Genomic DNA, 23,000 nt, shown 5'->3' on the forward strand with positions numbered 1-23,000 from the left:
CTCGCCCTAAAGCACAAACATTCACAAAAACTTGGCAAGGATCGTTGTATCACCCCCCTTCCTCCCACCATCTCTCTCCCTCCCCTCACTCCACCACCTCCTCCTCCCCCTCCTCCGCTCTGGTGGCAGTGGCATTTTTGTGCTTTTGTCTTTACGTTTCTCCCAGACCGTTTTACACTTGCCAATGTCACAGTGAACAGGTTTAGTATATATGAAGTTTAAATTACGTTTATTATTATTATTATTATATATAGCAATTATTAGAATTATTCGTCACCATGCACCACAAACTCTGCGTCAAAATGAGCAATGCTGGTATGATCTATATAGATATTACCAAAATGGTAATTTCATTATTATTAATGATAATAATCGGGTTTTATTGCGGCCGTAAAAACCTGTTGAATCGCGCCGACAGATCGCGCGCTAAGAGATTTATTTAATGCTTGTTTGAACGGCGATATCGTCGTCGTCACCTTCCGCCGAAATGAATCGTTAAAAGGCGCGCTTGTATGATGATAAATCGGAGAGCGGGAACGAAGCGCAAAGAAACAAAACACTGTGTTGCGGGGAACCTCCGGAGAGGCGAAGAAGCGTCCTCCATAAAACGGCCACTAAGGCGTCTTTCAAACGATCATTGCATTTCGCTCATCTCTCTATTTTCGCTCATTATTCGCTCTCGAGACTCGCGCCCATAAATCATAGTTATTTGCGTTTTAGTACTCTCACCTGGAGGTGCCCCCGGGAGTGGCATTATATATGCTTCCCTAATTCGTATCAACTCGAAATTAAGTGATTTCGGCGAGATATTTACGCCGGATAAAACGGTTGCTCGATGCTGGACTTTTTTCTTTATTGTCCCTTTTTCTTCTTTTTTTTTTTTTTTTTTTTTTTTTTTTTTTTTTTTTTTTTTTTTGCTTCTTCGTGGAGTTTAAAACGACTCGAAGTCAGGAGATGTCTTTTGTAGGCTATGAAGACCTCAGAGTCGAAGCCCTTAGTGGTCGCGCCAGATGTAGGCTTTTGTGTTAGGAACTTGTTTTGGCGGAGACCTTCTGCGAATGTCTTGTCACTCATTTTCACTTTCCTCGTAGCTTGATTTTATTTATATTTTTATTAGGATGGAATTTTTAAAATATAATTTCTAATCTAATTGACATTTTAAAGACTGATTTATTTTGTTAGAAGGGAACTCAATTCCGTTCTTGTGCAAAAAGTATTTTCTGATTTAACTGACATTTCCAAGTTATTTTATTTTAATTTTTAAGGGTATTTGTTGGTAATTAATATTTTATTTGATTATGACCTTATCTGTGGTGGGAAATTCCTGTGGTCGAGACAGCTGAAAGCGAAAAATTTTTAACAACGTTAGGAACTTATATATCTTCACATTCGTGAATTATGTGCCGCTTTAATTTTGTAATATCTATCTTTGCGTACGGATAGTGACATCTTGTAGACATTTTAGCGCATTCATTTTATTGAAGGTTGGTTAGAAACTTTATGAATGAAATTTAAAATGAAATCTAAGTAGCGCCTACGAAGTAGGATTTCATTTTGATTGCTGTTTTTTCCTCATTACTCTGTTTTTTTTATATATAGACAATTATGATTACCTTGTAACTTATATGCTAATATATATAATATAATAATATTATATATATATATATATATATATATATATATATATATCTATATATATATATATATATATATAATGTATATATATACGTGTCTATCCTGTGTCTCAACATGCCGAGGCGTCCAGTTCCCAGACGAGATGGAATATTTTCATTAAGTAAAAGTATTAGTTCCATTTTTTCCCTTCACCCCCCCCACCCCACCTCCCACCCCACACCCCCTCCCCCTCCCCCTCCCCCCTCCCCTCCCGTGAACACGAGCAGCATCAGGACCGATCACTTGGAGTGATCAGTTGTGCTAAAAGGTCCCCGGTTTATGGCTCGCAGAATCTGCTGCCTCTGGGGTTGAACCGTTATAAACCTCTCTCTCTCTCTCTCTCTCTCTCTCTCTCTCTCTCTCTCTCTCTGTTCGCCACATGCGGTTTGTCTTGGGCCTGGCAAAAAATTTTTGGCGAAAAAAATAGTTCCCTTCCTTAGCCAGCTAGCCTTAGCCCTGTGCGTTTCGCCTTCTCGGTGTTTGTGCGTGTGTATGCGTATGTTTGTGAGTCTGTGCGTGTTTGTGACTTTTTTTTTTAGCCGTGTTTACTTCCCGTGGTGTTTTGGTCCTGCATATACTACTTATATATCCTCCTCTACCGGCTGTGGCATTATTCCTTATGTAAACACGCAATGAAACAAAGACCTTCGCAGCTCTAACTGCCAATTGTCCTTTAAGTCTTTCAAGTCATTAACGGTGATAGTTCCGCAAATACTTTCCTGGTTGCTTATTAAAGAGACTAATACTGATGGTGGTACTAAAATGATTAATATACTAACTTTTATGAAATATGTATTTGGGGTTTTGGAAATTGATTACCTTTCAGTTAATATTATATGGGACATGGTTAATTATTTAGTGGCAGTTGTTGCTATTAAATCATTTCGCATTAATTATCTCCATATTTGCGATTTAATATAATTTATAAGTAAAGTTATTAAATCGTAACTTTTAATTGGGAATATATTGCTTTTCTGTCCCTTGGAATTGATTATAATTTAGTTTTTGAGGTAAAGTACTATTTAATTGAAATTTGGTAATTATTATTGAATCAGTTTATTATGTAAGTAAAATCATTTTAATTTTCTTAAATAAGCTTTCGAAGTTATATTAGGTTTTTCAACTGAATAAATAGTTTTTAAAACTTGTATTTGAAATAACTCTATTCACTAAGTAGGTTTAATAGATCTTCATTCAGTACAGTCAGAAAGTTTTGGTTCATTTTTTAAAAATAGCATATTAATTTATTTACATTTGTAATTTAAATCTTAGGTTAATGCAGATTAATTGTTTTTTTGTTTTTAATTTTCAATAGATTATATTCCTTCTAAGTTAGAAATATTTTAAGTGCTAAAAGCAAGTAATGACTTCACTCCTGTTATGATTTACTAGATTGGCAAAAAAGATATTATTTTTTTTATTCGTTTTGTAAAGATAGGTCCGCATATACAGTTCTCTTAAAATAAGAATAAAAAAAACATGTACGAATAAGGTTCGTGCATATGCATTGAGACTAACTGTAATTACAAGATGCAGCTCAAATAAATCCACAGATTAATTGCTTTTGAGATAGTCAAAGAGCAATATAGTACATGTAGATAACTTGTATATGTTTTCGTAATTTTAAGTCATTAGTAGCTATTAATTAAGAATGATAAATAGGAAATAAGAATTAATATTCCTAGTCAGAAGTTGAAATAAAAAGCATTATAGACTTTAACTTATCAAGCATATAATTATTATTAAAAAAATGTGTTTTCCACCATTAAATTATCAACACAAACTATCTGTTTATGGATAACGTAAGTACCCAGTAATTGATCAAGCACATATTTATTAAAGGAATATGTTTGCAGCAACAAATTATAGGACAAAACAAAATTGATCTATTTATCCAGATAAGTACCCAGTCATTGCTTTAAGGAAATATGGAAAATATGCGACTAAAGAAAGAATTAAAAGGAAAGAGGGTACTTTGAATGACCTATAAGGAATGAGAGTATATGCCTCATTCCTAAGCCTCCCGTACCCCCATCCCCACTCCCCCCATTTCGAAACCAGCCCCCCTATCCCCCTTCCAAGGGCAACAGTTGCAAATGACCACAACTTGGCTCTCTTGCAGTACACCGGCAGCCCTTTCCAGTCTCGCACCCAGGTAATGTTGTACCCAACGAGCATCTGTTCTTTTGTTTCTCTCTCTCTTCTCTCTCTCTCTCTCTCTCTCTCTCTCTCTCTCTCAATGGTTTTCTTTCGAATCTTGGCTTCTGTTGATAAGTTCTTCTCTTTCTTGGGTCAGTTGTCTGTGAATATGTGTGTGTGTGATTATGTGCATGAGATTTTATATATATATATATATATATATATATATAATATATATATATATATATATATCATATATATATATATATATATATATATATATAAAGTCTGTGTGTGCGTGTGTGCAATGAGGCATAAATGTGTGTGCATACATTTCTTTATTTCTGATACCTCCGGTCGCTGGGCACTTTCCTGTAATGATTCACAGTCTTCGTGGAACTGGGTTATTATTGTTATCAAACTTCATTGCTTGTTGGTCTCTCTCTCTCTCTCTCTCTCTCTCTCTCTCTCTCTCTCTCTCTCTGTAGATGGTGTAATCAACCTTTTCTTAGGGGATGTTTTGAATTAATTATTTGTTAATAGATGCATTTGGGATATGGAAATTGTATCTTTGCTGAACTTGCTCTTGGTCATTGGGTGAAACCTTTTAAATCCATGCATATTTTTCTTACACAAGATTGTATAATTACGAAGAATACCATCTGTACTCTTTAGAATTCTAAGCTGTATTTTACTTCATACGTATAAACAAATCACGCTGCTTGTTTATTCGGGACTTTATATTTGAGGACCATTATTCCTTCAATGGGTTTGAAGGAGTTCCTGGAAATGTTCTATGTCACTGGTTATACGCAGGAAAAGAGGAAAAGGGCACTGATTGACAATGAATAGGCACATTTTTTTGTGATGAACTATATGACTGTACATAATGTCTTTCTAAGAACTTAATTATATTTTCTTAACTCACTATTGAGCTGAATAACTCTTATGACAGGATTATATATTCTTAACTTACAATTGAGCTGAATAACTCTTGTGGCAAACAGGCAACGTTCTCCAATGTTGATGAAGAAGATTTGAATTAAAAGGGTTTTTGCAGTATTTTAGTTATTGTCTCAAGTCGTAACTTGGGATATCCTGAGTAATCCAGATAAGACTAAAATAATGTATATCTGTTCTATCGTTGTTAGTTGCCTCTTGCATTGTACAAGGAGGATTGTAGCTGACGAGGAAAGTGAACGATTATGTACCAAACCGCAAAGTGTAAATGACGGCACAGGATTTGACACTTGCGCGTAAATAGATGACGCAATCATTCATTCAGTGTCCTCGCAGTGTAATTGTTTACTACAGAATTTTAGGCATGCCTTCAAAAGTATTCCCACAAACGTGTCCTTTTATTGTATTGTCCCATAATGAGCAGCCTTGCGGCCTGCTGAATTGTATCAGGGCCGGTCGCGAACCGCAGAATATCAGCTGGACAAATGGACCTGAACAATGACGACGAAATTAGGTAAAACTGAACGTGGTCTCCTGAGGTCCGGCGGGACCAGATTCTGTTTGCCTAGAGCGATTGTAACCTTCAGCCATCCCGCTGTTTGAACCGCCTCAATTTAACCTTGAAGAATCCTTTAGTCATCACGCGTATTATTATTATTATTATTTAAAAAAAAAATAAAAAAAAAGGATATCGCATACTATTGAGAAAAAAAAAACACGATATCGTTCTTTTAATAAATCGATACTTTTGCACTGGATGTAGCGCAGTGGAATGTCATGAAAAAAAAATAATAATATGCATCCGACTTTTTTTTTTTTCCACTGCTCCGTTTTCTTGGGATTCGCGCCTGTGCATGTGTGTGCGCGTGCGTGTGTAAGCGGAAGCCAGCGTCGTTGACCCCGAGGGCAGGAAACTAAACATAAAATGCGATAAGCCCGGTGTGCGAGCGTAGTGAGAGAAAGAGAGAGAGAGAGAGAGAGTCTGTGCATGGGAGCCAGTTTGCTATTTGAGCTAAGATCTCCGTCTATTACAATGCTTTTCCTGTCTCGGCGATGCATATCAAGTGTGAATTACCTTGGGATGTTGAAATTCGGATCATTATCCTGTTCCGAAGGCTATTATTATTTTTTTCTCTGTCTCTCTCGCTCCTTTCTTCCGGATTCCGCTAAGGACGCCCAGTTAGTCAATTATGAGATAATGAGATTCGGAGGAATATTTTGATATATGCTAATCGATTATTGTGACGCTTTGCTTTCCTTGACCTGGTTATTTATTCCTTAGTTCATTCCTTAGTATTAGGGGAAGTGAGGACTGGCATCGTATACTTCCATAAAAGATCTTCGAAAGGCGACGTAGTTTACAATCTATGTTTAAATCGCAGGCTTATCATTCTTTATAGATGTGAATCTCATTCCTATGTTTTTCACTGGGTCGCATATACCCTAGTAAGCGTTTCAGATATCGTGAGAACACAAATCTGAATTCACAATTAATTTACGAAAGTCCAATTTAGGAAGGGTATACACCGACATTTTCCCTGTCGATCAATAGGCATTCAGGCTCTGACACGATCGGTCATTTCTTTTCGTGACTTAACTGGACTCGTAGATATTCGGCTTTCCAGCCTAGAGAAAGAAGAGTAAATGTCCCATTGTGAGCGCCGTGCACCTTCCCAAGACACGACAGATACAACAACAGTTGTTCAGCCAATCCACATATGCTCCCTTTCATTGTTAAGCCTTCTGGACATGTGTACTATGGTACGCGCAACCTCTGGTACGTTCGCACTCATCAAAGCATCACACACACATACGGCTGCCAAATAAACAACATCCCCTTTGAAGAGACATTGACAGCTATATGGGCTGACCTGGTCCTGACTCTCCCAGGTCTTCTCAATGAACTAATCCCTCTACTGATGCAAAAGGCCCGGGAGGGACATACCGCAGACTCATTGGCCCACAAAAGCGATGAGGTTTTGGGACAGGACAAAAAAAAAAAAAAAAAAAAAAAAAAAAAAAAAAAAAAAAAAAAAAAAATTGTAAGGATGGTGAACCGGACAATTGATGTATTCATACCTTGTGTGTGTATGTATGTGTGTATACGTGTATGTTCAACATGCGCATGAAATTAACGTTTTTAGTTGTGTGCAATTTATCTAATTATATAAAAATAATTAATGCTGAAAATAGAAATGGTTCAGCAAGATGCTGAGCTCATTATAGAAAAGTGCTTGTGTGGGAGGGAGACGCCATTATTAATTAAAGTATTTTAATTATATCTGAAACCTCTCCTAATATTTATTTATTCGCATCCTCACCTTTCATGAAAACATATTGGTACAAAAACTGTAAAAGCCTGCGTATGATTTAATCAGATATTACAAGAGCATAGAAGGGTAGCTATATTTTACAAACGTATCTGTAAAAAAAAAAAAAAACGCCCTAGTGTTCGTTCAGTGGGGGACTGACATCCTCTGTCGGAAAACTGTCAAAATAGGAAAGAAGAGGCCTAAATAACCAGCGGTCTGACGGAAAGAAAGGGGAGTTGAGACATCTTGACTGGGAGAATTTTTATCAGATTTGTGGTCACCTCGATACTGACCCACATGTGTTTCTCACAGTAATTGATAATTCGTATGCTAATTCGACCACATCCTTCAGCTGTAGAGGCTTGTGCCCCCACCTGCGTCAGCCATCAGGGTAGCCATGTGATGCAGCCTTCCGCGTATTCATTGAGGCTCAGAGTGACTTTATGAGCGCCCCTGGAAATGGGTCTGGCGGTGGCTGTACCATACGCACGGGACCCCCCGTGGGAGGAGGTGGGGAGTGGGGTGGGGGAAGGGTGAGGAGAGGGGGAGAAGGAAAGAAGGAAGGAAGAGAGAAGAGTTGAGGATTTTATTCCCATATTTGGGAGAACAGAAAGCATCAGCTTGAAATGCCACACAGCTGTTATATATATATTGCTACGTCTGCTCAGTGTGGAGGTTAGGTTATTAACTTTTTTTTTTTTTTTTTTTTTTTTCTTGCTCAAGTAGAAAATAAGGATTAAAATCCATTCCTAAAGAATGACGTCTATTCATGATGGAATATTTTTTCTTTCTAAACAACGTTTTCGTAAGGTTTGTGGTCGTAAAATTTTAAATTAAAACCCCAGTTATATTGTCCATAGCATATTACATTCCTTTCCCTGCTAAGAAAGGGGCATTTTCACCAAGGTACTTATTTAACAAGTCATAAAGGTGTGCTCTAGTGTTCTAATTTTGTTCTGTTCTAAGGAGACTTTGCAAAATGCATTTATGGCGTTATGTCCCCCAAGACTTATGATTTAGAACTTTCTCCATTCATTAACATTGAGATTATGGTACAGGGTATTACGTATTTTCGCTGATCAGAGGGTCAGAATTTACTCTTGATGGTAAAAAACCATAAATCAAACCTACATCTGTATTTTTGTGAGTAGTTTGACAGAGAATTGGAAAGTCGATACCTGTAGTAATTTATATTGGATTAGAAAGCTTCGTAAAAAAAAAAAAAATTAAAGATGGCGTAGAAAACAAGTAGCCGAACCGTGATGGGTATTTTTGAAGAATCGACAATAAAGAGATACCATAATCAAATGATTCGGCTCCCTTGTCAGTATGGCATGAAGGGCACCATTCATACCAATGCCCTCTAATAAAGAGAGGACGAGGAGGAGGGCGGGGGGGAGAAGGTAGAGGAGGTCTCTCCCAGTCGTATCCTTATGGACGCCGGCCAAGCAGGGAGAGGAGCGCCCAATGGCAGATGATTGACCCCTAGGACCCGTGAGTGAGGGATGCCGCCTGATCATCTTTTCCTGGTGGCACTTCTTCTCCTGACGATGATGATCTTCATTCCAGCTCTCGTCTCCCAGACTTTTCATTTTTTCCGTTTCTGTTTCTTTATTCTTACGTGTGACTCGTCGTTTTCTTGTACTATATATTAGATATATAATATATATATATATATATATCATATATATAAATATATATATATATGTGTATATATATAATATAATATATATAATATATATATATAGTATAATATATATATAGCTTCCATTTTGGAATAAGTAGAATCAATATTATTCCTACATCGGGATTTTGTGAGCTGAAGGTTTTATTTAATAAACTTTAGTTCGATAGACATGGGTTTCCTATACTTCCTAATTACGTTTTAGAGAAGAGAGAGAGAGAGAGAGTAGAGAGAGAGAGAGAGAGAGAGAGACGAGAGAGAGGAGGAGGGAGAGAGAGTGTGGAGTGTGAGCCAAATGGTAGACTTGGAGACTTGGTATTAGTATTATGTTTTTGTTTTTTTCCTTTGAGACTCTGTACCGAGGTTAGAACCTCGGTAACATATATATATATAATATATATGTATATATATATATATATATATATATATATATATCATACATATATATATATATATATATATATATATATATATATATAGACATATATATTATATATATATATATATATATATATATATATATATATAGTTATGTATAATCATATATATATATATATATATATATAGTTAATATATATATATATATAGTATATGATATATGATATATGTATATATATATATATATATATATATATATATGATATATATTATATATATCATATAGTCTCTTATATAATTTGTTCTCTTAGATAACCCTTAATGATTTTTATGTTCATTCCTTTGTATTCTGCGCCATCTCATTTTCTCCGCTTTATTTAGTATATTCCTATTGGTCTCTATCCTAGTTTACTTTCTCGTTATTTTACCTCAAAACAACGAAGCTTCTAAATTACCAGTCACTGTGACGGATAAGAGTTTTTATGCCAAAATGTTCTTTCCAATTACACGTGGTGTGTGGGGGGGGGGGGGGGGGGGGGGGGGGGGGGGGGGGGGGGCGGGGGGGGGGGGGGGGGGCAATTTTTAGTAGGGCTGGCCCACCTGTGGTGTGGTTCTGGTATCGAGATAATGAGTATCGAGGAACAACCGATTAAGAGAGTAGCTTTATTACAGTTAATAAACAAAAAAAGATATTTGTTGCTTTCATGTTGATTGTTGTAAATGGGATTTCTTTTCAAGTAATTTGAAATATGCAGCTGAACGTAATTTCGATCAATTTTAATTATACAGGCAATATTAGCGGCCCCTTAGTCATTATAAGAGCAGATTTTATGGGAACTCTGAATAATCTCAGTAGAATTGATCCCTTATAGAGGCTATAAGCGCCTCAGTGGCGTGGTCGGTATGGTGTTGGCGTGCCACCTCGTTGGCCGCGAGTTCGATTCTCTGTCATTCAATTGAAGAGTGAGAGATGTGTATTTCTGGTGATAGAAGTTCACTCTCGACGTGGTTCGGAAGTCACGTCGAGCCGTTGGTCCCGTTGCTGAATAACCACTGGTTCCATGCAACGTCAAAACACCATACAAAACAAGTACTTATAGAGGCTATTAAGATTAATGAACGAATGAAAGGTCAGTCTTGATCGAGAGGAAAAAGGAGACAATGAACAACAGTGAGTTGAAGGAATAAGATTCACTCAGTTAAACCAATAAACAAACGACAATAAATGGAACGCGAACAACTCGATGAGTCACTGAAGAATTGACACAACCGGCTCATTCATTGGTGATCCTCTCTCGGTCGAAGATGATTGATGACTCATACGTATGCAATCCTCGTGCGTGTAATGACAGACGATTAAGGAAAGTGATGCAACAACAGGCAGCCGCCCCTGAGACGGAGACTTTTGAAAGGCAAGACGCTGCTGCTGCATCTGCTCTTCCTCCTCCTCCTCCTCCTCCTCCTCCTCCTCCAGTTATTTCTCCCCCACATTTTCCTCAGCCTCCTCCCTATCCTCCTCTCATTCCTCGCCCTCCCCTCCTCCTCCTCCATCTATTCCTCCCTCGCCTTTTCCTCGTCCTCCTCCTCCACCTATTCCTCCCCCTTCTTCCCTCTCCTCCTCCTCATCCTCCATATATTCCTCCACCTCCACCCATTCCTCACCCTTCTTCCCCCTCCTCCACCCCCTCCCTTCCTACTCTACTTCGTCCATCTGTTCCTCATCCTCCACCTATTCCCCCTGTCCCCCATTCTTCCCCCTCCCCTCAACCTATTCCTCCCATTCCTCCACCTCCACCTATTCCTCACCCTTCTTCCCTCCTCTCCCCTCTCTCCTCTTTCCTACTCGTACTTCCTCCATCTATCTCCTCCACCTATTCCCCTCCCATTCTTCCCCCTACCTCCTCCACATATTCCTCCCCCTTCCCCTTTTCCCCTCCTCCTTCCACCATTTATTTCCCCCTCCCCCCTCCTCCACCTATTTCTCCCCATTCTTCCCCCTCCTCGTCCTCTTCCCACTCTTCTTCCTCCACCTATTCCTCCCCCGCCTCCTCAACCTTCCCCGTCCTCCTCCTCCTATTCCAACTCTTCTTCCACCACCTATTTCTCCTCCTCCCCCTCCTTTGCATGGCACGGCTATCATTGCTCCTCCTCCTCCTCCTCCTCCTCACACACGTGTCAATCTGCCGATGCTTGGGCCAGTTTGTTTTAGAGCCAGAGACCGAATGAATCCAAAGGCGATTGACGCTGTCGATAACAAGTGCAATGTCGGCGAGGGAAAGGGCAAAAACGCCTCGTGTTAGCTTAAGATTAGCCGTGTTTACCTTATTCTCGCCAGCCCAAGACTGCCGCTGCTCAAAGAATCCGGCGGGACTCGAGAGATTGATTCCTTTGTGCGGAAAGAGCTCTTTCAATTTTTTTTTTTTTTTTTTTTTTTTTTTTTTTTTTTTTTTTTTTTTTTTTTGTTTTTTTTTTTTTTTTTTTTTTTTTTTTTTTTTTTTTTTTTTTTTTTGTGCTCCGTCGACTCTCATTCATAGGAAACGGGTGAATTTTTTTTTGCGCGTGTCACCCAAGACGTGATGTTATGCATGCGATTCCGCCCGGCGAGAATCTGTGTGTGTGTGTGTGTGTGTCTGTGTCTGTGTGTGCTACGTATTTTCCTCCTGTCTTGAGAAATTCCTCTCCTTCCCCTTTTCATAAGGTCGTATTTGGCTCTCAGTCAGCCAGCTGGCCAGTGTAAACAAGAGAGAGAGAGAGAGAGAGAGAGAGAGAGAGAGAGAGAGAGAGAGAGAGAGAGAGAGAGAGAGAGAGAGCTAGCATACTCCCCCAGGCTTTTCACCCGATATATTCTAAGAACGCCTTGTTAACATGCCGTCTAAATCTGTTGACTGTGCCGTTGTTAGTGAACAGTGAAACGGAGAAATGCATACATGAGCGAGAAGGGGGAATCCCCTATCAGCGACGGCAGTTACCCGATAATTGGAATCGAAATTTTGACTATTAGTCCGCCTTACGACGCGAACGATAGAGTCGTTAAGGAGGGGTCGCGAAACTGGAGACGGCGCAGAAGAAGGAGGGCAAAGGACGCAATCAAAGATCGCTCGGGAAGCGTTCGGATGGAACTGACGTCCCTTCAGGATCTTCAGGATTGGTTCGTCTTCTCCTTCTTGGGGTGCGTCTTACATCTCGTGCTTTTTGAAAGATTCGGTCGGGTGCGCCGTGTTTGATAATTATGATGTGTCTGTTGTATTTTTTTTTTTTATCATTCTGGGAATTGTTATAGTAATTATCATCGTTACACTTCCAGCAGAGCGTAGTTGCTTCACGTGTTTGCAGCACACATGCAAATACACATACACGAGCACACATACATACAAACAGACACACACAGACACACACACACATATATATATATATATATATAATATATATATATGCATATATATATATATATATGTGTGTGTGTGTGTGTGTGTGTGTGTGTATAAGTGTATCTGTTGCACTTATATTCTTTTTTTCAGGTGAATAATTAGGAAATTGAAGCTTTTCGGTTAATTATATGGCCCCGATTGACAGTTAAGATTTTCCCCCCTCCAATTCCCTAAAAAACATATAAAAAAACTCCAATTAGTACTGTATGCAGTATTCCTGTGTATTAACCGAAGAATGGAATTAATGATAGCTTGGGATATTTCCTGGTTCATCAGATGTCTGGTTTTATAGGTGCTATAAAAGTTATAGATAGAAACCTCTCTCTTCCATGACACAGTTGCGTAATGCGGAACGCATCTGTTTTTAATTTCATGAAGTTGGGTAGTATATATATATATATATATATATATATATATATATATATATATATATATATATATATATATTGTGATAGTCGTTTCATGGAGTTTGTTTCAGACGCAGTTGTTTGTTTATATTAAAAAAAATTAAAGTAAATTAAATGAAATTTATTTTTCCACTGCTTTTAAACAACTGTTATTTTATTAAACGAAAGAACAGTTACACTATTTGTGTGTGTATGTGTGTGTGTGCATGAGGAGAATTTATTTCAATGAATTTTCTTATTATCATGCATATATGATCTCATCCATGCTGTATTGTTCATCAGTATAGTTAATTTGACAGACCTTGGATATTATACGAAAATCCAATGAAGAATGGATATATATATATATATATATATATATATATATATATATATATATATATATATATATATATATATATATATGTATATATATGTATATATCTATATATGTATATATATATATATATATATATATATATATAAATATATATATTATTTTTATCTAACCTGGACCCATTAACAGGTACATAGTTTCGTCACTCACGTAATAATTTTGGCCAAGCAGATAGTAAACTAATACGGAGGCCTACTGGTTTTACGACAGTCGTCCACCCAATACGTATTCAAGTTGATTAGCTGATTCACTCGACATAACGGTAGCAAAAATAACACCTTCACCGGAAGTGCAACTGGTCACGTGACGTATCCGTTGAGCCCACGGAGCTGTAAAGATGCGTCGATTAAACACACGATAGGCACTTCCTTCCGGTCATTAGGATTCAAATGAGTTTCCTTTAATTGGGGCACGGAACCTGTTTTGTATAAGTTGGTTTCCTCATATGTTTTAAATATGTATATGTATACTTAATTATATATATATATATATATATATATATATATATATATATATATATATATATATATATATATATGCAAGAGATGGGCGCAGGAACATATACTCATCCAGTATATACATTTATTGCCAACGCGTTTCTTGACCCACTTGGCAATAAACGTATGTACTGGATGTGTAGTATATGTTCCTGCGCCCTTCTCCTGCTTACTATGTAGTGCCCTTTGATGTCTGGATTGTATATGATATAATATATATATATATATATATATATATATATATATATATATATATATATATATATATATATATATATATCACTTCGAATCTCACGGACCAATTTCCTATTGATAACCGAACGGCGATCATTATTCCAACTTCATTCATCTTTTACCACGTATGGCGAACCTTGGGTACGCGTAGCCTTATCGTAGATCTAATAACTTTCCCCAAATTGAGGGAGAGAGCTGTTGTGACTCTTCACGCGCGTGCACGTAGTAAGTAGTCTGCGAAATTTTGTTGTATAATCGAGACGCATGCAACTTACTGATACACACATGATTAGATTAGTAGACGATAAGTCCAGGAATAATGAGACGTTTAAAAAATTGAGGATTGATATGCCAGCGTCATTATTGACTTCAAAGGCTAGAGTGTTGCTGTCGGTATAGATGTCCTTAGATAATTATAAATAAATAGGTAATTTGACTGGAGGTATAACCGCTGTGTTACGGTAACTTATTACAGTTTAAAGTTTGAATGCTTGATTATAAGAACATATGAATTAAGTGGATACCTCGCTAAAATATTACGCTACAATATTACCTTAACGTATTTCAATTGCAAGAGTAAATACGCAATTTTAAAAACGAAATGAACTTAGTGGAAATTGAGGTTATATGCCGCGTCATTATTGACTTCAAAGGCTAGAGTGTTGCTGTCGGTATAGATGTCCTTAGATAATTATAAATAAATAGGTAATTTGACTGGAGGTATAGACGCTGTGTTACGGTAACTTATTACAGTTTAAAGTTTGAATGCTTGATTATAAGAACATATGAATCAAATGGATACCTCGCTAAAATATTACGCCACAATATTATCTTAACGTATTTCAGTTGCAAGAGTAAATACGCAATTTTAAAAACGAATGAACTTAGTGGAAAACTAACCACAGTATTACGGCAACTTCTCGCTCTTATAAGATTCTACACTTTGTTTCTATGTTTGGAGCGCGTGGAATTGTGTAATACATTGTATCACTTTGATTGTGATCGGTATTCCTTTTAGAATTGTATTTTGTGGAAGCCTTTCCTTTATTTGTTGGAAGATTGTTCTCTGATATTGGATCCCCGAGATTACGAAATGTACCTTACGCGTAAATTGGCACCTGCCGCCTCCAATCTCATAATAGAAAGTCTCTCCGATTCCTTTGTTCCTCATCCATCTCTCTCTCTCTCTCTCTCTCTCTCTCTCTCTCTCTCTCTCTCTCTCTCTCTGTAGTCACTTAGTATTTTCCTCTTCGCTTCGCTTGACATCGGCATAGATGGCCTATAATATGTGACGCCAGTTGGATAAACCATTCAATCAGTCGTGCGATCTTTGCTTGATCATTATTCGCTTTAGCTTCTGAGATTCATCTCTCCCAACTCCTTCTTTCGTGGATTTTCTCATTCATTCACTCAAAATTTTAATTTTTTTTATTGTAATTTTATTCTTTGTATACCTGAATTTTGACTGTTTCTAAATTCATTGACGTAAAGATCTCACGATCCATATTGTGTGTGTGTGTTTGTGTGTGTGTGTGTAATGATGTACAGCTGTCTGTTATTCCCTTTGACTAGAGTTCATTTCGTGATTGTTGTCTCCTTGTAGTACAAATTTCAAGATTTCATTGTTAGTTATTATTAGTTTTTATGACCAAACGATTTTCTTTGCTATCGTTATCCCTATTTATTTTTTTTTTCTACCATCGCATTTTCCTTAGCACTCTTCATTTTTTCGCCGACGCTAATCCTTTTTCTGTTTTTCTTCGACGCTAGACTTTTCTTTTCTGTTGCCTATGACCTTAGCCTTTTCTGTTCTTTGACCTTAGCCTTTTTTTTCTTTTTTCTTTAACATCTGTCGTATTCTGTTTTCTTCTACCATATTCTTTTTTTGCTTTATTTTCTGTCGTAGCATTTTTCCGTTGGCTTCGAATTTATCCCTATATATCCCTTTTCTTTTTCATTCGCCCTTAACATTTCTATTTCCCCTCACATCCAGCCTTTTTCTGTTTTCTCGTCTGAATATTCTGTAGATCTGCTTCCTTGATGTACTCCTCTGTAAGACTAAATGTTCAGTAATTTCTTTTCTTTTATCATCGGGGTTGCAAACTTGGCCCTGAATCATTTTTTTTATGATTTAGATGAAAGCATTGTTCATAATTAAGGAAAGTATTCTGTAAATAATAGCTGATATTCATATTTATATATATATATATATTATATATATATATATATATATATATATATATATATATATATATAATATACAGAGGGAGAGAGAGAGAGATTGGCGGGGGGGTGGCTAGGTATAATGTCTCCCGGAAGATGTCCCGGATTAGAAGCCGCGCTTCCAAAGTCGGCGCAGCGGCGGCAGTATCCTCACGTCCTCCAAATATAATAAGTTCGAAGGAAGCAGCGAGCTTACCAAAACAGAGCTTTGCTAGTTTTTAACCCCCCCCCCCCCCCCTCCCCCCCCCCCCCCCCCCCCAACCCGCACCCCCTCCCGCCCCAAATTAGCCGACCCGGTCCTGTTTGGATTTGGTTCGTAGCTTTGGATCAATCGTCGTCTTTGGGATGATTATTATTGGTTCTTCCTGAACTTCGGTGCTTCGTCTGTTTCTCCTCTCTAGTGCTTCAGTGGCGTGGTCGGTATGGTGGTGGCGTGTCACCTCGGTGACGGCGAGTTCGATTCCCGGACATTCCACTGAGGGGTGATAGATGTGTACTTCTGGTGATAGAAGTTCACTCTCGACGTGGTTCGGAAGTCACGTCAAGCAGTTGGTCCCGTTGCTGAATAACCTTATTGGTTCCCTGCAACGTAAAAACACCATACAAACAAACAATTCTTCTCGTTCTTTCGTAAGGTTAAATTTTTACAGCGGCTGTTAAATATACTTGTTCATTAGGCTCCTTTGGAATGTGATCCAGTGATTGGTTCCACCGGGACGGCTCTTTATCTGTTTCTTCCCATTCTTTCCTAAGATTGATTTTTATAGTAGCTATAAAATACACTCTTCATTAGACTTGTTCTGAACTTGATCAGCGTCGAACAATCAACAATATATAATTTCTATCGCTGATCGATGTACATTTCTTCATTTGTTTCTTGCCAATCTCGCCTAAGATTATTTTTTATATCAACTATAAAATGCACTCTTCATTAGACTTATTTTGAACTTGATCTGCGTAGAACAATCAACGATATATAATTTCTATCGTTGATCGATGCACATTTCTTCATTTGTTTCTTGCCAATCTCGCCTAAGATTATTTTTATATCAACTATAAAATACACTCTTCATTAGACTTATTTTGAACTTGATCGATGTAGGACAATCAACGTTATCTAATTTCTATCGTTGATCGATGTTACATTTCTCGAAACTTGAAGCGTTCCCAGACAAAGAGTCCCATTTAGATACGGCGTAATCAACTCGCCGGAGTTGATAAGTGCTACGTTGCTTTACACGCGCTTACTAACTCTTTTCCCCGTTCTTTGTTTTACTCGTAATTTGTCCACCACGTTTGGCGTTGATATGATTCATCGGTTTCTTGACAATCTTAGTCATGCCCAGTAGATTTTTTTTTTTCATCGTTTAAAGCTTGCCGTTTTTATTACCTGGAATGGTTTCACAAAAAAAAAAAAAAAAAAAAAAAAATCGTACCTAGAAAGCGTCCACAAATTTATTATTTTATACATCCATAGAATGCTCATCAGCAGTGTGTCTAACCCGCTTACACACGACGTGACATTCATTTCTTATCTCACGCACACACTCTTGCTTTGCTGGATATTAAGGTCCTTTCCAGTGCCTCGTTCAATCCAGCACTTTTTAGAACTCCTCTCTCTATCTCTCTCTCCTCTCTCTCTCTCTCCTCGCTCTCTCTCTCTCTCTCTCTCTCTCTCTCTCTCTCTCTCTCTACTTTTTATTACTCGATTTATTTTATTCTGCTCACTTTCGGCTAATCAGATCTAGCCATACTCTTGTATAGTTGCAAATGACCACCCTCCCTATTTCATACAGATATACATCAGATCTGCTTTTCTCCTTCGCTAGACTATTTATTCATTCATATATATATATATATATATATATATATATATATATATATACATATAGATATATATATATATATATATCATACTACATACTATAGATATATATATATATATATATATATATATATATATATATACATACATACATATATATACATATATATATATATTTGTTTGCGTATGCATGTTTTTATTTTTTCAGTGTTTCGCAGCAGTATTGGTCTAATTTCAGGTTAATTTACATATATTTCAATCTTAATTTTTTTTCAAGAAAGGTAGAGGATTTTGCGCTGGTTTTCTGACCCGTCTTTATTAATTCATGTATATATACCTATTTCAATCTACATTTTTTTTTTACCCGTCTCTCTGTCTCACGAATCCTTGACCCATTCAATCATTAGCCTCGTGAGCTGTAAATCAAAATGACAAGCTATACGTGGAAGGCGCGAACCCATTACTGGCCCGGTATCATACACACACACACATTCTCTCGCGCAGAGCTGCACTACGTATAGCGGTCACGTTCACAGGAGGCCAGTCTCGGGGCGACCTTACCAACTCACTGTTACTTTTCCCGTGCATTGGGCTCCTCTTCCCCACAGTAGTAAAACCTCGCTCTGAACGATAGCTAAAGCTTCGTCGTCGCTCATTCGAACATTTTTAATCACTCCCGCCGGTCATCCCGTTGCATTTCGTCCGGGATCGCTGTTCATTCGCACTACGGGCTTCTGTTCGAGCGCTGTTTTTTAAAAGAGGTATACCACTGGGTCCGTTGCTCATACCCTGGAGAAAAGTTGAGCTGCATGGATAATCGCAGGGAAGTTGTTTATACCAATCAAGGTTGTCCATCCATGTGAGAAACTGCTCGGGATATCAGTTCGCCGAAGTGAATTGGAAAGTGGATTTGGTGATGTGGAAAGAATTAGTGTCAAGAAGTGCGGCCGGCTGCAGCAAGCAACCTTGGGGCAGTGTAAACATCCTCTGAGCGAGTGCGTGCTTGCGTGCGTGCACATCTCTCTCTCTCTCTCTCTCTCTCTCTCTCTATCTCTCTCTCTCTCTCTCTCTTATACGTACTAAACTTTCTTTGTTAACTTCAGCTGAACTAAGCAAACTGCTCAGATTCTCTCTCTCTCTCTCTCTCTCTCTCTCTCTCTCTCTCTCTCTGTGCCAGTAGACAGACAACCTATTAATTATTTCATTCTGCTGACGGCATATAATTCTCTTTCGTTTGTGAAGTGAAGGCACATCTCTTTCATTTACTGGGTAAGCGTTGCGGCGAGGTTGAAAGAGAGAGAGAGAGAGAGAGAGAGAGAGAGAGAGAGAGAGAGAGGGTCGTGCCTCGTCTTGGGTCATTGGTAAGAAGTTCGAAAGGTTATCGAGCAATATTAGAAGGATCTGTGAGATGAAAAAAAGAGCAAAAAAAAAAAAAAAAAAAAAAAAAATTTAAACGGAGCTTTAGTTTTGGAACTGCGCGGAGATGTGGGACCAATGGAAGTCGCTCTCTCATTGTTTGTGAAGTGCGTTTGTTTGTGGACTGCGTTTGTTCTGTCTTAAGGAACGCGGCTAGAGTCCGAAGTTGTTTGTTCGCACTTGATCATATTGCTGCGCCCGACGATTATCTTTTGGTAAACAATACTCATATAGTAATGCCCTCTCTCTCTCTCTCTCTCTCTCTCTCTCTCTCTCTCTCTGGTGTAGAATGCTAACCTTTTATTTCTTATAAACTAAGTTTATGATTTTTCTTAATTTTTTTAAAATTCAACTGTTGAAGAATGTTTCTCCTCATTACCTTCCTTTTTGCAGTTTCTTTGCATATAAATATTACATACACAGACACACACACATATGCATATATATACATACATACATATATATATATATATATATATATATATATATATATATATATATATATATATATATATACAGATTATCCATAAAGTCCCCAGTACCATTCTGAGCAATAAATACGTGTAATGGTACTGGGACTTTATGGACACCCTATTATATATATTTATATATAGAGTATGTGTGTGTGTACATACGTATATATGTTTGTGTAACTGTAAGTGTGTGGGTTTTCATGTGTATGTGATATTGCATCCTTAGCGTTTCACATTCACGTATGGAAATATTTTACATTCGCCGGTCTGATGAACATTCGAAATCATTGGAGATGAGATTTTCTAGTTCCATCTAGTATACCGTCCGTTCCTTGCCTCAAGTAATCCTGTTTAGCGATGCCGCCGATTAGAAAACAATTAATCGCACATTACGTTCCGAACTTCTGAACGTTTTCGAAGAGGTGTTGTGGCTGTGGTACTTTATTTCGCGCTGTTTCAGCAGTTTCGAATCAGCGGATTTTCTGAGTTTTTTTTTTTTTTTTTTTTTTTTTTTTTTTTTTTTTTTTTTTTTTTTTTGCCTTGGAATGCTTATAGTAGTTGATTCTCTCTCTCTCTCTCTCTCTCTCTCTCTCTCTACATATTATTTATTTATTATGCTTTACTCCACAATAAAGCTCTCTCTCTCTCTCTCTCTCTCTCTCTCTCTCTCTCTCTCTCTTACAATATATATTAAAGTTTATTATTTAGTTGACTTTACTGCACCAAGTAAAGCTCTCTCTCTCTCTCTCTCTCTCTCTCTCTCTCTCTCTCTCTCTCTCTCTCTTACAATATATATTAAAGTTTTTTATTTAGTTGACTTTACTGCACCAAGTAAAGCTCTCTCTCTCTCTCTCTCTCTCTCTCTCTCTCTCTCTCTCTCTCTCTCATACTAAACCTTTTTTCTCTCTCTTTTTTTTATTTCTGTTAAATTCAGCTGAAGTAAGCAAAGTGCGCTAATTCTTCCCAGTTTGGTTCAGACAAAGCTTTCTATAACTGGATTTTCTTCGTCAGAATTTCGGAAAAATTCGTGTTTGCACCCGGTGTACGAATTAGTAATTCTTAATTCTTAAGGCGAATAAGCTTAGAAATTCGTTCACCCTGATATGCATATATGAATAAATAAGTGTAGATGTGTATACATATTATATATTATATATAGGTTGTCCATAAAGTCCCAATACCATTACAAGTATTTATTGCTTGTAATAGTACTGGGACTTTATTGACACCCTGTATATTATTTTATTAAAAAAAAAAACAGTCAGAATTCTTTCATATTTATATGCTTAATTTGCATAGTCTGTCTTGCATCGAAACCTAAACAAATGAGAATTCATTTATGCTTATACTATTCAAATGACAAAAACGTTCAAATATTTATTTTTTTAATCATCATGTTTGTTCTGCTGTTGTTCAAGATATAGAGACAAAAACAAACAAAAAACGTCATTTTTGTTTTTATGTCGCCTGGTTTAGAAGCTGTTGTTAACGACTTATAGATTTGTAACTGTAGATGTTTATCTCGATTGAAATTATATGAGTTGGAGTGGCATATAACAGTGCTTATTTTTTTATTTGTGAATATGTGTAGATATTATTTCAGTCAAAACCGAATGTATACAGTTATAATTGTTGTTTAAAAAAATACATATCAGACGTACACACACATATATTATATATATATATATATATATATATATATATATATATATATATATATATATATATATATATATATATATATGTGTGTGTGTGTGTGTGTGTGTGTGTGTGTGTGTGTTTGTAAGGTTTTACGAGAGGCCAGAATGAACATCACGAGCAATAATCAAACCGTTTAATTGCAATGTTTAAACCAATTTTATCCCAAACGCAAACAGAACCATTACATTCTCTTCTCTCTCTCTCTCTCTCTCTCTCTCTCTCTCTCTCTCTCTCTCTCTCTCTCTCTCCACCGAGGTAATTTGGCCTGCGGTGTCTCCCTCTGTCTGGTTTCCTCTTCTATTTGTCTTTCCTCCTCCTACTCCTCCTCCTCGAGAGACACGTGGGAGGAGAGAGAGAGAGAGAAGTCCTTCAGCGGCGATAACCTCCAGCGCCCCAAGCTCCTTGAGTCTTTCGATCCGTCTTTCAGGCGAACACATACGAATCATTCATCGAAATCTCTCACTCTCTTCTCTTCTTCTCTTCTTCTTCTTCTTCTTCTTCTTCTTACTTTTTTTTTTTTTTTTTTTTTTTTTTTTTTTTTTTTGAGTCTCCTCTTTGTGTCCTTTTAAATGCCGAGGACTCTTGAGTGACGGTATCGTCCCGAGGTTTCTTATTATGTATCATCGTCCTTTATTATCCTTTTATTATTTGTTTTGTGTCTTCTTACGTCTTCGCGTCGTGATTCAATTGAGTTACCATGTGCTTCTTACAATTCTTTTGTCTTATTTTTATTCATTTATTTATTTTTCGGCTCGTCGCTAATTTTTTTTTGTCTTTTTTTTTTTTTTTGAAGGGGGGAGTTGGCGGCTCGTCGTTTTCTCTGTATTTGATTTACCTTTCTCTCGTTTTCCTTCTGTTCCTCCTTCACCCTATTCATTATACTCCCGAGAATATCCCTCTTTCTTCCCCTTGCTTATTATTCTTCGTTTCATTTCATGCCTCGCCTCCATCTTCTTCATCTTCTGTCTTAAACTGTTCTCATGTTTGCATGCATTTCCCCCTTCTCTTCATGACCGTCTTGTTATCCTCGCTTTGTTTACCCTTTTTGAATCGTCTTAATTTAATTTGTCACACGCCATTTATCCACGTTTACGTCTTCCTTTTATTTTACATTTTGCGCTCTGTTCTTCTTGTGTATATATATCTATTTTGGCATCCTGCCTGCTTAGAACGATGACGTTCTGTTTTCCACCCGAATTCTTTACTTGGTGTGTGTATGTTTATTTATTATATATATATTATATAGATATATATATCTATATATATATAATAT

At 37.3% G+C, this 23,000-nt stretch overlaps 1 protein-coding gene across 2 annotated transcripts in view; it reads left to right on the forward strand.

Moving 5' to 3' along the window:
• Nucleotides 1–23,000, forward strand: part of LOC135222958 (homeobox protein php-3-like) — a 657,411-nt gene that overhangs the window by 590,458 nt on the left and 43,953 nt on the right. For both annotated transcript variants that reach the window (XM_064261424.1, XM_064261425.1), the window contains exon 6: nt 3,797–3,829. In XM_064261424.1, coding sequence (XP_064117494.1) covers nt 3,797–3,829 — 33 coding nt within the window. The remainder of the gene's footprint in view (nt 1–3,796; nt 3,830–23,000) is intronic.

The sequence above is a fragment of the Macrobrachium nipponense genome, chromosome 8 (assembly GCF_015104395.2).
Source record: "Macrobrachium nipponense isolate FS-2020 chromosome 8, ASM1510439v2, whole genome shotgun sequence".
Taxonomy (NCBI): Eukaryota; Metazoa; Arthropoda; class Malacostraca; order Decapoda; family Palaemonidae; genus Macrobrachium; species Macrobrachium nipponense.